Genomic DNA, 15624 nt, shown 5'->3' on the forward strand with positions numbered 1-15624 from the left:
ATACAACTTAACCACTGATTTCTAGTCGTGTCCTCTTTTGGAAGGCCAAACAAAGTATTTTCGCTTTCACAACGAAACGCACAGCGTCACACACGGCGGGCTAGATTGAGGAACGGCCGGAGGGCTTGAGAACGGCGCGGCCGGCGGGTTTGCAGCAACCACATGTGACGACCCCGGGCTGGACTCCGCTTCGTCCACGGTGAAAGCCGATCCGGAAGAGAAGGGAAAACTTGAAATCGCATCATATGACCCCTTTAAAGTTCCAGGTTTATCACATAGAACAAAGTGTTTATTTTAATTTTATTTATTTTTATTTTCATTTCATATAACAGAGTACAGTTATTTTTACATTTTATTTTTGGGGAAAGCATTTATTTGATTTTCAGGCATAATTAATTTGTGAGTTTTACAGAAGAGATTAAAGTTTGTTGTTTTGTTTTGAGGGAAGCATTTTCAAGCTTATTTTGTTGCCCAACATTCCTGAAGATTTTTGTTTTGCATGTTCTTTTTCAGGAGCTGCCAGGGATTCATGCACATGAAGTTCAGCCAGTCCAAAGACGGCCGCTATATCCTGGGCCAGAACAGCCCTCCATTCGACACCATCCCTGAAGTGATCCACTATTACACCACACACAAACTCCCCATCAAAGGAGCCGAACACTTGTCCTTGCTCTTCCCTGTGCTAGTTCAGACTCTCTGATTGGTCAGAGCACTGCAGTCCTCATTGCTATGGGCGGAAACATACAGCCAAGGGATATGCCTTTGGGAATGAAGAGTTCTTGGATGAACATTGCACAAAATCAGCAACAACGTACACAAACTTTTTGGTCCCTTATGTTTTTGATTGTACAGCATCTGGTTAAGGACATCAACTTCTAAAATGGACATGTCAGATCAAATTACAGTTAGATCTGTTCACATGCTATTTCACATTCTTGTTAACACTTTTCCATCTCACCGAATGACCCTTCTGTGAACCGTACTAAACTGGTGGCAGCAAGACCTGTTGCTTGTAGAGTCATCTGCCTGTGTTATTCTCTGCTGGGACGGTGGAATAGCCACCGCTAATGTTTATTGATCGATTAGCAGCCTCTTAGGATGAGCAGACGGGCCTCTGTATTTTTATAGCTGCTGTAAAAGACATTTCCACACGGCCATTTATGACTATCTGCTCTTTAAAGTTTGTAAAGCCTTTTGGTTCTAGTAAGGCCCTTGAGACCACACACAAATGTTTGGTCCATTCAAGACAGTAGTCCTCAGAATGCCCTTTTAATTCCTACATTGTCTTTGTTAGACTTTGTCACTGTGGCTGGTCATAGATCAGTGCATGTTGGCAACTTATGTTGAGGAAAGTAGCTGATTCTAACTGATAAAGTCAATGATGTGATGTAATTGGTATATTAGGTCACCGGTACAGTACAGTGCTGAAAATGTGTTTCTGTAGCTGCTGTTTTAAACTGATTTATATGTTATATAATAAACTTTCTAAAGAGAATGCTAGTTGTTAACAACTGATGCTTCAAACTGCATTTCATGTCAGTTTCTGACAATTTCAGATATAATATATATTTTTATTTAATTTATTTTGACTTTTGTCATTGAAAAACCATCTTGTTGTTAGGGTGTTCTAAATGGTTGCTAAAATGTTCTGAGTGGATGATAGGATGTTCTAGGCAGTTGCTAGGGTGTTCTTAGTGCCCACTAGAGTGTTCTAGGTAGTTGGGTGGTTGCTATGGAGTCCTAGGTGGTTGTGGCGATGTTCTGAGTAGGTGTTGGTGTGTTCTGGGTGGTTTTGAGGAAATTCTGGGTAGTTGGGTGCTTGTTAGGGAGTTTAGGTGGTTGCTAGGGTGTTCTGGGTGGTTGTTGGGTTGTTCCATACTGGCCTAATCCAAAACAGTCCACCCCATAGTCTCCATAATATTAGAAAATCAAAAATGTGATCACTTAAAGTAACTGGCAGGTAGTAACCACAGATTACGCAAATACTTAAACCTTAGTATGAGCTATAGACACTGATATTGTAGCAAGCACCAGCAGTCAATTTAATTGCTGTAGCTTGTCATGCATATTACTTTAATAGCTTCACATTGTTTATTATCAAGAGACAAAGAAGATGGTGTTTAGATTGACAGAGAGATGCGTTAATGGTTACTACACACGTTTTTTTTAAATCCTGGGAGCATGTGCCATGCACGAAAAGATTGCGAAGACTGAATGTTAAACATGAGTGTGAACATTTTGCTTTTCCCATTGTGGCCCACAGAAGACCATCTTCCTAAATCAAGCGGCGATGTCTGTGTGTTCATGTGTGTGTGCTTCCTCATTATCTCTGTTCTGCCGAAGCGAAGCGTTCTGGGATTGCTTTCATTACACTGCCAAATGAAACGGCGGAGAATGATTACTGGTGTGACGAGCGGAGAAGGTGGTTCAGATCAGTCCTTGTCCCTCCAACTTCGTTATAGAAGATGGTGAGATAAAATGGGGGAAATTAAGGATTGTTTGCAAGCACATTTTTGATGCATTTTTTTAAATGCAATAACATTTTGGTGTGCTTCAAGATGTCTATCAAAATGTAGGTTATGCCTCAATATTGTGCACGTGTGCATATTTGGCAGCACATGATAATCTCTCAGATGCGCTCACTGATAAAGACACCTGCGATCAGAGCGAAGCCAGGAATAATTTCACACTCAAACCACACCAATCTCGACCAAGCCCAAAAACTCATGATCCTAAAACGGATGGCATCCAATGCTAGTGGTTTCTGCATTGGCTACTTGTACCGATTGTTCCCAGCTGCTCTGACACACATACAGGCATGTCCACATGTGCGTCTCGAGTGCCTCGTATCACATTGTCCGAGACAGGCACATTAATCTCGCTCAGACATTCCACAAAACAGGCGTGCGCACACTCACTCTTGGAGGGAAAGCCGTTCTGACAGGTGTGTCAGCTAGACTGTAACCAGAGATTGGTCAAAATTTAAACAGCTGAAAGGGAGATCTCATCTACCGTGTCAATACCTCAAAAGCCCTACGACGTCTTCCTCACAATGGGCTCCACGCTAATTCCTCTGGTAATTAGGCTCTTACTAGTCATGGAATAATTAGGCCTTACAAAGAGAGGCATTTCTCAGCCGCAAGCTCAGACAAAAGCCGAGCAGTGAAAAGGGGGCCCAGATGTGCACCGAAGGGTGGATAAAATCAACAGCGTTTGCGAGAGCTGCCGTCATTATCGTTTTACCGGCACTTGAGTGACATGTCATCTGGATTTCATTACGGTGAGGACTGGCAACTTATACCATCTGTTAATTTACTGACATCTGACCTTTGAACTCTCCTCCCACCCTTGTGGGCAGCTGGCCCAAATAAAGACCTCGTTCTGGAGAGCTTATCTCCTAAAGCCCAGTCAGATGCAGCTTGCATACATACGGCTGCAGCTGAAAGCTATTGTTACGGATTGAAAAGACGGGGATCTGGGGGAAGACTGAATGTATCCTTGGCTCTACTTAAGAGGTTAAGGATAGATCATCCACAGAATTCCAGGTCTCAGGATAGTAATTCAGGTGTTCGTGTGATATGATTAAGCCAAGTAGGAATGCTCCTGGTTCAATATCCTTGGTCTTGAGACAAGATTCTTATCAAGTAATCACAGGTCAAACCCTATGCCTAACCCAAACTTGCTCTTAAAATCAAAGGGGCAATGGTTCTTGCGAAATCTAGTCCTTTAATCAAGTCATACAAACTAACTATATGCCTTAGGATCTCACTGGCAGCAAATTACATTCACTTAAATTAAAGGAATTGTGCCTTGAGATCAGGGGTATACAATTTTGCTCCTGGGAGCTCCACCATGCCTGCCTGGGAGTTTTTTGCAGTACTGAAGACCTTGATTAGCTTCAGGTGGTTTAATTAGGATTGGAGCTAAACTCTTCAAGAAGCTGGCCATGTAGGAGTAGAAGTGGACACATCTGCTTTAGCTTATGGCTGGGGCAGTACCTTTGAGGGAACATCTTTGTGCTTTACCTACCTCTTAAAGTACTAATATGCAAACTGTAAGGGTAGACAAGTTGCAAAGGTGTACCTTTGTGGGTACTGCCCAAAGACAAGCTAAAAGTACACTTTTTGCATTATTTCTGACAGCGAAGAACAACCATGTTTTAGTATTCCACATTTCCACATAGTATTCCATTTTGTCGATTTTATTGTTTTGTAAGAAGGACTGTTAACATAATTTGGGCACCCTTTCATTGGCGCTCGCCATGTCAAACAAGACGACTGGGCTTGTGTCGTGCTACAGCTTGTCAAAGTCTGGCATTGAAGCATTATATTCCTGCTTTTATATCCAGTTTGGATCAGTATTTGGTTTTGAGGCAAGGGTACTGGATCCTGTCTCGTACTATTTAGTGCAAGCAAATGGTACCAATAATTTTGGCCAATTCAATGACAATTTAAACACCCTTGTGTTGTTCCAAACCTGTATAACGTCCTACTGTGTAACACAAAAGAAGATATTTTGTCCAGTTGTCCAAAAGAGATCCACTGTTGTTTTGGACCCCACTGACTTTTATTGTATGGACCAAAACCATTTTTCAAAATCTCCTCTTTTGTGTTCTCCAGAAGAAAGAAAGTCATACAGGTTTGGAAGAGCATGAGGGTGAGTAAATATGACAAAATTGTCCTTTTTGGGTAAACTTTCCTTTTCAGACCAGTGCTCTAGCTGATGATGACTGGTCTACACCAATCCTACACTCAGGTCTTGGGCTAGTAAGCCTGGTCTCGGACTAATGAGAAGGTTCATTTCCAAACCTAGACCAGAAGTGCACCAAAGACATCATTACGGTTTCTAGGTCTTGTTCCCGACACATTTCCCAGGCAACACACGTACACACAAACACCTTCTATCTCAGTCAACCCCTTGAAAGCTTGTTAAATGTGACCCCTGGTCCCCGAATGGGAGAAAATCAATTGAGTGCTCTGGCATTGGCACATCCACGAGTCGCTGGTCCAGATGGAGGCATTGTTCACACTGAGTGCTGGGCCAAACAATGTGCCAGTCTGAGACTCCCCTCAGCTCTGACAAGCTCATAGACAAATGAATATTCTCAATTGTGGCCATCCACAATAGCTCAGTGGTCTGCGCTTTGATCCATTGTAGCAAAGAGCCATTCATTACATGAGGTGTAGAGGCATATTGTGTGTGGCAAGTGTGTAATGCCTCACTTTAAAGGATTAATGTCCTCAATGTGGCGTGTGCTTATTTCAAAGACTTTGTATAAGGCATGTTGTCATGCGTTGTGGGTTGCTGTGTTTTTGCTTAAGGTTACACATTACACATCATGCTTTAGCCATCATTGTGTTTGTTGATGTTGATATTTCATGGCACTTAAATCGTTTGGTGTGAAATCTCTTGACAAATGAATTGTGATACTGAATGTCTTTGAATTTGTAGCTACGGGATGTCAGCAGACATGATTTTACCTAGGAAACAGCTTAGGCCTTGTAAATGAGTTTGATTTTTTTAACATTCTATTTTTTCCCTCATCCTGGATGCAAAGATTACTGTGATGGGGAGAGAAAGAGACTACAGCTTAGAATGGTAAATTACTTGAAATGTCACACTTGTCAAATGCTATAAAAACCATTCTTTAACAAAATGTCACTTGTTCTCGCAATGTTCTCAATGTGAACAAAAACTCATGTTAAACCTCTCTTTTTTTTTTGTTCAAACAATGCAAGAAGCAGTATGACTAAGCAATTACTGCCTTTTATCGAATTAAATCAAGTATGACTAACGTAATTAATTGGTAGAATTAAAGGAATATTCCTGGTTGAGTAGTTAACAATTCAATTAACAGCATTTGTGGCATAATGTTGATTACCGGGAAAAAAAATTCTACACTCAATTCATGTGAATGTGCATATTGTTTATGTCCTGTGGCTATACTATAGAAATCCTTAGTATTTTAACGTTTACAGATTAGCCCAATTCATTTCCTCATTTTAAGTGCCTCGTTGTAACCCAGAGTTTTGCTCAAAATTAAGTCGAAATTCAACTGAATACTGTCAACTGAATTTAACATTTGATATCCAACTGATATCCAACAATATCTTTATATATGAACAATAACTGAACTGACAATATCCCTTTAAGAGAGTTGTCTATAATGATCTAAACTAGCACATGTATGCACAGCTGTGGTTAGTATTTACTACTGTATGGCTCAAAGATTGGTGACATTGATCATGATTTTTCAAAGGCAAACCCATTTATTATGAGGCTACTATGATGCATGCATCAAGTGACTAAATTATAGAGCTCGGTCCCCATAGACAAAATGTCTGTGCATTGCTTTCATTATTGCGCTGTTTATGCAGTCCATTTCAATGTGATGTCACAGCTCCCTCTAGTGTATACATGCAAATAAAAGCAGAACAGATAAGGCAATCTTAACATAAGATGCCTGTTTTTCTTCACACTAACATATTATCGCTCTTTAAATTTTATGTCAGTAAGTACTATTGAGCAAAACAATCTAAATTTCAAATTCACAATCACCTCATCTTACATTCTGCCATGTAAACCGTTCCACAGAATATTAACCATAAACATCCACAGTCTTCTTTAAAACATTCAATTTGTAAAGTATTATTACATCTAGCATGTGTAATAGGTAAGAATAGCATACTATTCAAAATGTTTTTGTCTAATAATAAACTGTGGAAAAATGTTAAAGGTCAGTCATACAAAGAGTACTATAATATTTTGTTTAATACTGTTAAGGTGTTTTCCTTCATGCAAATTGCAAATTGGATTATCTCAATAAAAAAAGATTGCACACCTAAGCTTTTCAAGTGATTACATTCTGTAGTGGCTCTATGTTATGTGCTCATAGCACATGCTCAGTTTCATAAATATTAATACATGTAGAAGTAAATTCAGTTTGTGTATCCTTTGGTCAGCATTTGTTCAGTCGCACTTTGAGTTTGAAATCTCATCATCAATGGATGCCTTATGTATGAAAGCAAATTCAGGTTTTGTAATCTTCAGAGAGCTGAAGAACAGTGTATAATTGCAAGGAACCGTTGCCAAACATCTTGGGAAATAACAAAATCCCACTCTTTTGTGCTGACCCCCGTAGTATCATTTTCAAAACTTCCCGAAAGAAGGAAGTGCCCCAGCTTTAACCAGCACCGCAGACAGTAGGTCACCTGGCCCCGAGGGGTGCGTGACAGCTGGTGCCGATGTGTCCCCATGCAGATGGTGGGAGTTTGACGGGGTGGGATCTTTACTTCGCATCAGGGAGGACTTGGCTGCACCACTTCCCGCCCCGGCCATGCTCGATTTGCTGTTCTCTGCGGTGGGAATGACTATTCTCGGGAGTGCCGCCCCTGTCACCGTGGGCATGGAGTCCAGCTGCGTTGGACAGCAACAGCAGCACAGCACACGGAAGAAGGCGGCCCGCATCTCACGGCTGGAAAGCGTGTAGATGAGCGGGTTGAGGGCAGAGTTGAGCACGGCCAGAGCGATGAACCAGTCCACCTTGAAGAGAACCGGGCACCGCTCCGGACTGCATCCCACATCCAGCAGCAGTAGCAGAAAAAGGGGAGCCCAACAGGCCACAAAAATTCCCAGTACTATTACTACCGTGCGCAAAAGTACGAGTGAGTGATCCGATGGCCGGGAACTCACTCTACGCCCGCTGGACGTCACAAGCAGGTAAATGCGCACGTATAGCACTACAATTGCTGCTAGTAGGGCTGTGAAGATGCTAATGCAGAAGGCTATGTAACTTTTGTCGTACAGTGGTAGGACAGTGGAGCAGGTGTGGACTCGGCTCAAACAGTTCCAGCCGAGACTGGGCAAGGCACTCAGCAGGACCGAAACAGCCCAGCATGCTCCCAGGAGAGCTAGCAACCTCCCCCTTCCTGCAGTCTCACACGGCCGTAAACGAACCATCGTCATGTGGCGCTCGATCCCAATAGCGAGCAAGCTGAAGGTCGAAGCGCTAAGTGCCACAAACATGCTCCCCTCTCGCAGCAGCCACTGGCCAGGACTGAGGAAAAAAGTATTGCGGCCAGAGGTGAAGATGTTAACCATGTATGCCACTCCAGCTAACAAGTCCGAAAGTGCCAGATTGCCAATGAGAAAGTACATGCGGCTGTGGAAACGCTTGTTGCGCCATAGTGCCAGTAGTACAGTGATGTTCTCCAACACGATCAGAGTGCAGATAAAAATGAGGAAGGCTTTCTTGCATGTACTGGTGCTTTTTGGTCTTCCCCACTTGCCCGAGTGGTTATAATGGCTAACTATAATATCATTCATTCCAGGTTCAAACTCGTCATCCATTTTCCCCACGCTCTGTTTTTGAACAGCAGATGGCGTCTATGAGCACCTTCCAGTGAAAAAGATGGAAAAGGAATCCACCACTTCACACATTATGATTCTTGTTGGATCTGATAACAAATAGAAACAAAAACAGATCAAAGAAAATATCATCTGACTTGACAGCAGTTAGTAAGAAGTGGAAATTCAGTTTAATATGCATGCACAAAATGTTTTTAAACCAGCCTAAGATGGTAACATTGTTTCGGCCAGTTTAATCTTGTCTTAGGTAGTTTTAAGATGGTCTAAGCAGCATGAAACCAGCAGAAAGACCAGTTTGGGAGACTGGCAAACCAGTTTAGGCTAATTTAAGATTTTTTTTATAGCAAAGATATGGTGGATTGTATCACACAAACAGTTCTGAATCTCAAGGAGACATGGATGTGGGTTTAGCCTGTGAAGGTGTCGAAATGTTCAGGTAATATGTTTTTGTGCCAATACTGCAATTAGGTCATATTTAAAATAATAAAAAGATATAATCTATCTATCTATCTATAATTATCAGTGACTATTTTGCAATGGCCTAATTATCTGTGTTCTTATTTACTAGATTAACTTATTTAAACTTTATCACCACAGACGTTTACACCTGGCATGACACAACAAAAATCAGACATAATACCATAAAGTGTTATGACTTCCACTTGTAATTATAATGAGACTATTAGGCTATTAAAAATAACATTTGGTGTCATCGGTTGTTGTTTCTTTGATGTTATCAGAAGTAGGCTATATTAATCAACGCACTCTGACTGCAACGCTATAGCCTAAGTTAAAGCAGACTAATTTACGAAAATACAAAAATATACATGGTAACCAGTTATGCCGTAGTTTGAAGTCGTTCGGTGGCTTGGCATTAGTCCAAAAAGACATTAAATTATCAAAAAGAAATAAAAAAAGGTTTTACAGTGACTTGTCGGAAAAGTATTACCATGGTAACATGTTGTACAGGTAACGAAATAAGAAATCAGTAAAGTTCTGTATGTGTAAATTAGAATTATACTAAGACAGCGTTTCTTTATACGATTATAGGAAATAAAAGAGACGTACCAGTTATTTCTCTTTTTTCACGGGTAATAAATAAACCTTTAAAAGTTTTAGGAGATGGAAAACCTTCTCAACGAGCAGACGTGTGGAATTGTTTATCCTCGAAGCACTTTTTCCAAATAGAAACCGTTTGCATCCGGCTTTTCATCTACATCCAGGTTTTTGGACTTAACTGCTGTCAGATTTTTCATGAAAAGAATTCACCTGCGAGTTCTGATCCTAAACTCTAAACTCTCCTGTCCTCAACATTCGCTCACATTCTGGGCGGGAACTCAGCAACGAGTGAACGTTCCGTCGTCTGTGTTTGGATGGTTCTGAATTTGAGTTTGTTCGGGAAGGGCGCGCGCGCTAATATGATGATGACCGTGATGATGAAGCGCGCACGTGCTCGCCTCGAGCGTCCTCTGATGTTTGTGTTGTTTCTACGGGTGTCATGTCATTAGACTGGCATCCCACGAACTGAGGGAAATTACTGGGTTAAGTCACGCAGGATGACCTAACCTCGCCTCGTACAAGTCTTGAGCACCTGACTTGAGCGTACACGGCATTTAAGCACGAGAGGGTGAAAGAGCGCGAAAATACCAGGTTTGGCTATACATTGAAATATACATGCCATGCAGTAGACTGCATTTTGATGGTTGAATGAAATTGAAATAAGTTGATTTGGACAACTTTTCTGTTAATATGAAAGGGTTATGACTAATGATCATTGTTCATTATGGCACTGATCATAAAACATTTAATTTCATCATTAGTTACTTCACATCATGTTGTTTTGATTTTCTTTCTGAATTTTGCAGGCCTTTTTAAAAAAATGTCATTCTTACTAATGTGGACTCAAGTGTCATAAAAGTAATAGCCCACATACCTGTCTGAAATCTTTAAGTCTTGTCAAGTCATTAGTGTTGCCCCTTTGTGAACGAATCAGCTCTTTTCAATAAATAGTTTGTTTCAGTTAATTTATTCATTAATACTTACTACGTCAGTGATCCTTAAGAACTAATTTTATAATACCTTTTATGATTTTGCATCTTTTTTTAAACGACAGAATTTTCACTTCTGGGTGAACTATTCCTTGAATGGGGCATCCAGAATAACCCAAAGTACGTGACAAATTGTATTTTTTTTGCCTAAACACATTTCCCCTGATGACAAGCCAAGACCCACAACATTTCCACTTACAACATCTGATATACATTCTTTGATCAAACATTGTTTTTCATGGTAAAATGGGAAATGCCTTTTATTCCCTCCCCTTCGGGACGACAGGTCATCATTCTCCCAGAGCCTCGACCCGCTCAAGACACACATTCAAAACAAAAAAAGTTCTGTCTGGTTTCATATGTGACATGGTTGGCCTAAAGTTAGACCTTGGCTCTAAATAGCCATGCATTCTGCTTGATGATTATTAAATATAAAAACATCAAAGCTGCTTCTAGAATGCAAGTGTTTCTTGCACACCCCCTTTCCAAATTTGTTCTCCCTTGCAGTGCACAAACCAGGCTTCAAATTCTCACAGTATTCCCATGAGGACAGTGTCCAATCTAGTGCTCCAGCCTGGGGATGGTGCATGGGCAAAGGAATGTCTGGGGAGGGGAGGGGGAGGTCGCTGTATGGACCACTATCACGTTCTTTTGGTTCTGATCTCCCCCACTTTACTCAGTCCAATCATATGGAAGATCTCAAGCTGGGTGAAGGAAATGTGGTGAAGAAAGAGTGAACAGATCTTAAAATAACCATTTTTCTAAGTGTGAAGAACATTTTTCCACTATAAAGAACCTTTTATGCAATAGAAATGTTCTATGAATGTTAAATGTTCTTTACAGAACTAACCATGCCAATGAAGAACCTTTTAAGCAAAGGAAAGTTTCCATGGATGTTGAAGGTTCTTCAGGGAACCTTAGATGCCAGTAAAGAACCTTTTGTATAATGGAAAGCTTCCATGCATGTTAAAGGTTCTTCATAGTTCCAATAAAGAACCTTTATTTTTTTTAAATGTAGGTACCATTAATACCTTCAAAAAACACCCAGAACACATTGTTATGGCCGTTGTGCCTACTCCCACATTTTGTTTAACTTGGACTTTGGGAAAAGGAGATGCCGTAGACGCAAAGCCCCTTGCGATTTCTCTTCCGAGTAATCAGCCGGTCATTTTTGAGGTATGTTTTTAATAGCAACATGTGCTAGATTTATTGTGCTGGTGTTTGGTATGCTTAAGGGTTCTGCTGTGAGTCAAGGCTTCCTGACTGAACTTAGTGGTGAGTTGGCTGGTTTGGAATGTAAAGTTCAGTGGGAACTCAAGGGGTATGTGTTTATGAGTGTAGGAAAAAGGAAAATCTCTCGGGCCTTCACCTTTCTGCCCCGGCCCATGTCTCCATCCTAACTGCCCCCCGAGCCCATACCCATATGCCTCCCATCCCTTGTGCTCAGACACCAAACATCTGGCTTTTGCTTATACAGTAACTTACCACATTTTACTAGTTCCCATCAATAAAAGCTTCCTTTTCCATTAGCTGCACATCCACGCCACATCAGAACACAATGGCCTGTTTTCACATTCACATTCTCATGATCCTTCAGGGATCCAAGAACGTCTTCTCAAAGTCCTGTTTGTATAGCAATCACAGTCCTCTCAGACAGATATCTTCTGATACTAGTCTGAAGAAAATCTTATCTGGGCTTTTCCCATTGTCTCTTATCAACTGGCGTTTGAGGCATTTACAGTTCAGATGTGTTGCTCACTAAGAATACTCTTGACATTTGTTGAAGTACCTTCTACAGGTCTATTTTTGCTTTTCCGCATTTAAAAATTGTGAGTAATTTGTGAGAACAAGGACTATTTGTAGGTTACTATAGAAGGATGCATGGATTCCTCCACCAGATTCAAATGGATATTTAATGCAACTTCCAAAACATAAATTATAATAGTTGTAAAAAATATATTTAACCTTTGATTGAGTTACACGATTATTGAAGGTAAAATGTTATATTTCAGTGCCGTAAGCATTTGACCAAAATTCGGGTTTTGAATCCAAAATGATTCATTTATGTGATTCATGCTGTTATTTTATGTGAGATTAGGTAGTTTTTTGCTCATAGAATGCAAAATGCCAAATAAAATATGTATTAAATGTATTATATATAATATGTATTATATATTATATTTTAAAACACAAAAACACTAAAATGTATTTCTTATAAACCAGTTATTATAGCTAACTAAAACCATAAAAAAAGTTGTTACTTGAAAAAAATAAACATTAACTGAAATGAAATAAAAGCTAGAAACAGCTGAAACATTTCTCATTTTCCTTTACTAAAATAAATAAACTACGGCTAAAATTAATAAATAGAAATAACTTAAAACTGTATAGACATTAAAAAACTTTACCAAAAAATTACCAAAACTACTAAAATGAAAGTGAAAACAAAATATAAAAATCTAATTCAAAATATTATCAAAAACTATAATAGTATATCAATGATATAGATTTCTAAACATCATAATGATAACAATCATATATAGTGTCATATGTCATTTACAAGGGGAAATTTGAATTTATTTGGCTTATGCTTACTCTGTTATGCACTAAATAAACTTCTGCCCTTTGCTGTTGAAAATAACTTCTGAAAAACTTGGATGACCGTCATGTAAACAAGCCTAGCACTTTGAATCTACTCGATTCGTTCAGGACAGCGGCAGAAGGCTGGAAATGCTTTCCTAATCCAAACGTTTGAGGGTGGGGATGGATGTGTCCACTTCATGTTAGATGTCAAGTGTAGAAAGAGGTCATCTATCATATCAAACCGTCTCTGTCCCCACGGATTGGGCCGAACCATTTGTCTTCTCAGGAATTCAAGAAATATGCATTTTGGCTCCATATGTCCAAACAAAACTTATTCTATGTTTAGCGATAGTGTGCAAGGTCAAAATGAGACTCCCGTAAGAGTGTTACAGAAGGCTGGAGTGATTCTGAATCAACTCTCTATGACTTCTCAAACATCTGGACCAGTATGTCTTCAAACAGCCAGAGAACATCTTCATGAATCCAGTCCTCACTCTGCTTAACACATCACCACATTCTCAACAGTCTGGGAGTTCTTGACACTGTTTTAAGTCAAGGAGACATTCCAGGATATGTTATTATTCAACTCCCTCTTTCATTTGATGATGCACAAGTTTAAAGCTTGCATAGGACCATGCTAGGATGCATTTATATGAATAAGTGAAATTCTGATGAAGTGATCAGTGTGAAAATAAGGAGAGGTATATATTAATATATAATATTTACTATATCATTCAAACATTTTAATCATATATGTTTTATTAAAGTAACTAAAATATGATTATTGGGGTATACTTTAACATATATCCAAGCTATATTTTAATACATTTTATTATTATTATTATTATTATTATTAGGACCCTTCTAGGATGCATTTATATGTGAATACATTTACATTTATATGTAAATATGTGAAATTCTAATGAAGTCTGTGAGAAAATTATGTGAGATATATATAATATTTACTTTAATATTTGTTTAATAACATAAAATAGCTTTATTACAGTTTTTGGGGGTAAAAATGAATAAATATTGGGGGTATATATTAGTATATATATATATATATATATATATATTCTATCTATATATTAATATTTTAATGTATTATTATTATTATTTATAATTTTTAATGATATATTTTTAAGACTCACCCAACAAATCATCAATACTGTATGTGTGTTTTCTGGGACTCAAAGACCATGGCATTGTTAGTCCTATACCAGTTGAGCTACAGGACATATTATATTGAATATTATATTATTTATCACTTTATTTACATAGCTTTATTTTATTTTATTTTTAAAGTCTATAGTTATTTCATTGCAGAGAGCCCCAAAAGACAATTTCTTTCTTCTATTTTTTAAGCGAAAATGAAACCTGAAATTTTTTGTATAATTATTTGTATCATATCCTCTCATTAATATTTCTGCACCAGACGAATTCAATGTCACTGTTGTTTAGACTAGAGGATGAATAGAGGGACTGACTAGCAGTCAGATCTGACATAAAGAGCAGAGATAGAGATCTGCAGAGGTAGCACGTGCCCTGTTGACCTTCTCACTGCATCCAATGAAGATCAAGACTGACTAACTATTGAACCAACCTTCCCAAAGTTCCATGGCTCCATGAGTGTGTCTCACCAACTAAAGTGCTAAAAACAACATTTTATGCCGTACTACCCTCAATAACTCTAAAATCCTGTCACTAGAGAATGACGCCAGATAGTAAATCCTTATTACCCAAATAAGGGTTCTCTTTCACCCAGTGTTACTGCAGTTCAGTGCTTTTTAGCTTTATAAAAAAGGACATAAGATAGTGATGATACCATAGTTATAACAGATTTTCCAATCTTGATATTGCCCTTAAACTAATGTACATTTATTACTGAAAAGTCACAGATAGTCAGATTATGATCACTACTAATACCACTCATAACGTGTAAATGTTTCAGCACTAAAGAAATTATTATTACATTTGAAATATGTTGAGAAAAAGCTGTATTCTACTTAAGTTGGGTTGTGACTCATGGGGGCCGCCATATTGAGATCACGTGACTCGCTGAATACTACAATAGCTTCGGGAACAGCAACCTTCTGATTTTGCGCAATTGACCCTTCGCAGGGAGTTTGATTGACAGGCGATCTGACCAATCATAACGCCGAATCTGACTAACAGAAAGCTGCTTGGCTTGAAAGTGACTTCTGTGTGAGCTGTGTGGGTTTTGTTCAGTGTGGTTCAATTTGTTCTGTGGTTCATCGCTGTCTGATAAATTTGGCCAAAGTGTGACTGCACCTTTCGAGTGAAAAATTAAATACTTCAGTTATGAGATTTATGAGATAAAGTTAAAATAAGTCACAGTTTGTGAGAAACAAAGTCATATTTTGAGAAACAAAGTCGCAGTTGTGACAAATAAAGTTTGTGTGATGTAAAGTCACAATTGCCTTTTAATTTTTTCCCATGACATACATAAACAAAAATGTAGTTTTCAGTACGTTTTTAATGAGAGAAGACTAAATGATGAGTAATGTGTGCAAGTTTCATGCATTTAAAATGAATGACATTTGTAGCCGAACATGTGTGAGTGTTTGAAAATGACTAATAATATTAATGAAAATGCTGAATGATA

At 38.9% G+C, this 15624-nt stretch overlaps 2 protein-coding genes across 2 annotated transcripts in view; one reads left to right on the plus strand and one right to left on the minus strand.

Moving 5' to 3' along the window:
* The window catches only part of LOC107699394 (SH2 domain-containing adapter protein F-like), a 21023-nt gene extending 19576 nt beyond the window's left edge, over positions 1-1447 (plus strand). The window contains exon 6 of the mRNA XM_016500632.1: positions 514-1447. Coding sequence (XP_016356118.1) covers positions 514-700 — 187 coding nt within the window. The 3' untranslated portion in view covers positions 701-1447. The remainder of the gene's footprint in view (positions 1-513) is intronic.
* Positions 1448-6327: 4880 nt separating this feature from the next.
* LOC107699398 (sphingosine 1-phosphate receptor 3-like) lies at positions 6328-9499 on the minus strand. The gene is made up of 2 exons (XM_016500636.1): positions 9436-9499; positions 6328-8456 (listed from the first exon to the last, which is right to left on the minus strand). The coding sequence occupies exon 2, from the start codon at positions 8347-8349 to the stop codon at positions 7150-7152; it is 1200 nt and encodes a 399-aa protein (XP_016356122.1). The 5' UTR covers positions 8350-8456; positions 9436-9499; the 3' UTR covers positions 6328-7149.
* Positions 9500-15624: the final 6125 nt, after the last annotated feature.

Source organism: Sinocyclocheilus anshuiensis, unplaced genomic scaffold (genome assembly GCF_001515605.1).
Source record: "Sinocyclocheilus anshuiensis isolate Anshui unplaced genomic scaffold, SAMN03320099.WGS_v1.1 scaffold766, whole genome shotgun sequence".
In the NCBI taxonomy this organism is placed as follows: Eukaryota; Metazoa; Chordata; class Actinopteri; order Cypriniformes; family Cyprinidae; genus Sinocyclocheilus; species Sinocyclocheilus anshuiensis.

Bases quoted from the DNA above. Each gene is read 5' to 3' on its own strand.
- LOC107699398 (XM_016500636.1), bottom strand. From the start codon at position 8,349: ATGGATGACGAGTTTGAACCTGGAATGAATGATATTATAGTTAGCCAT.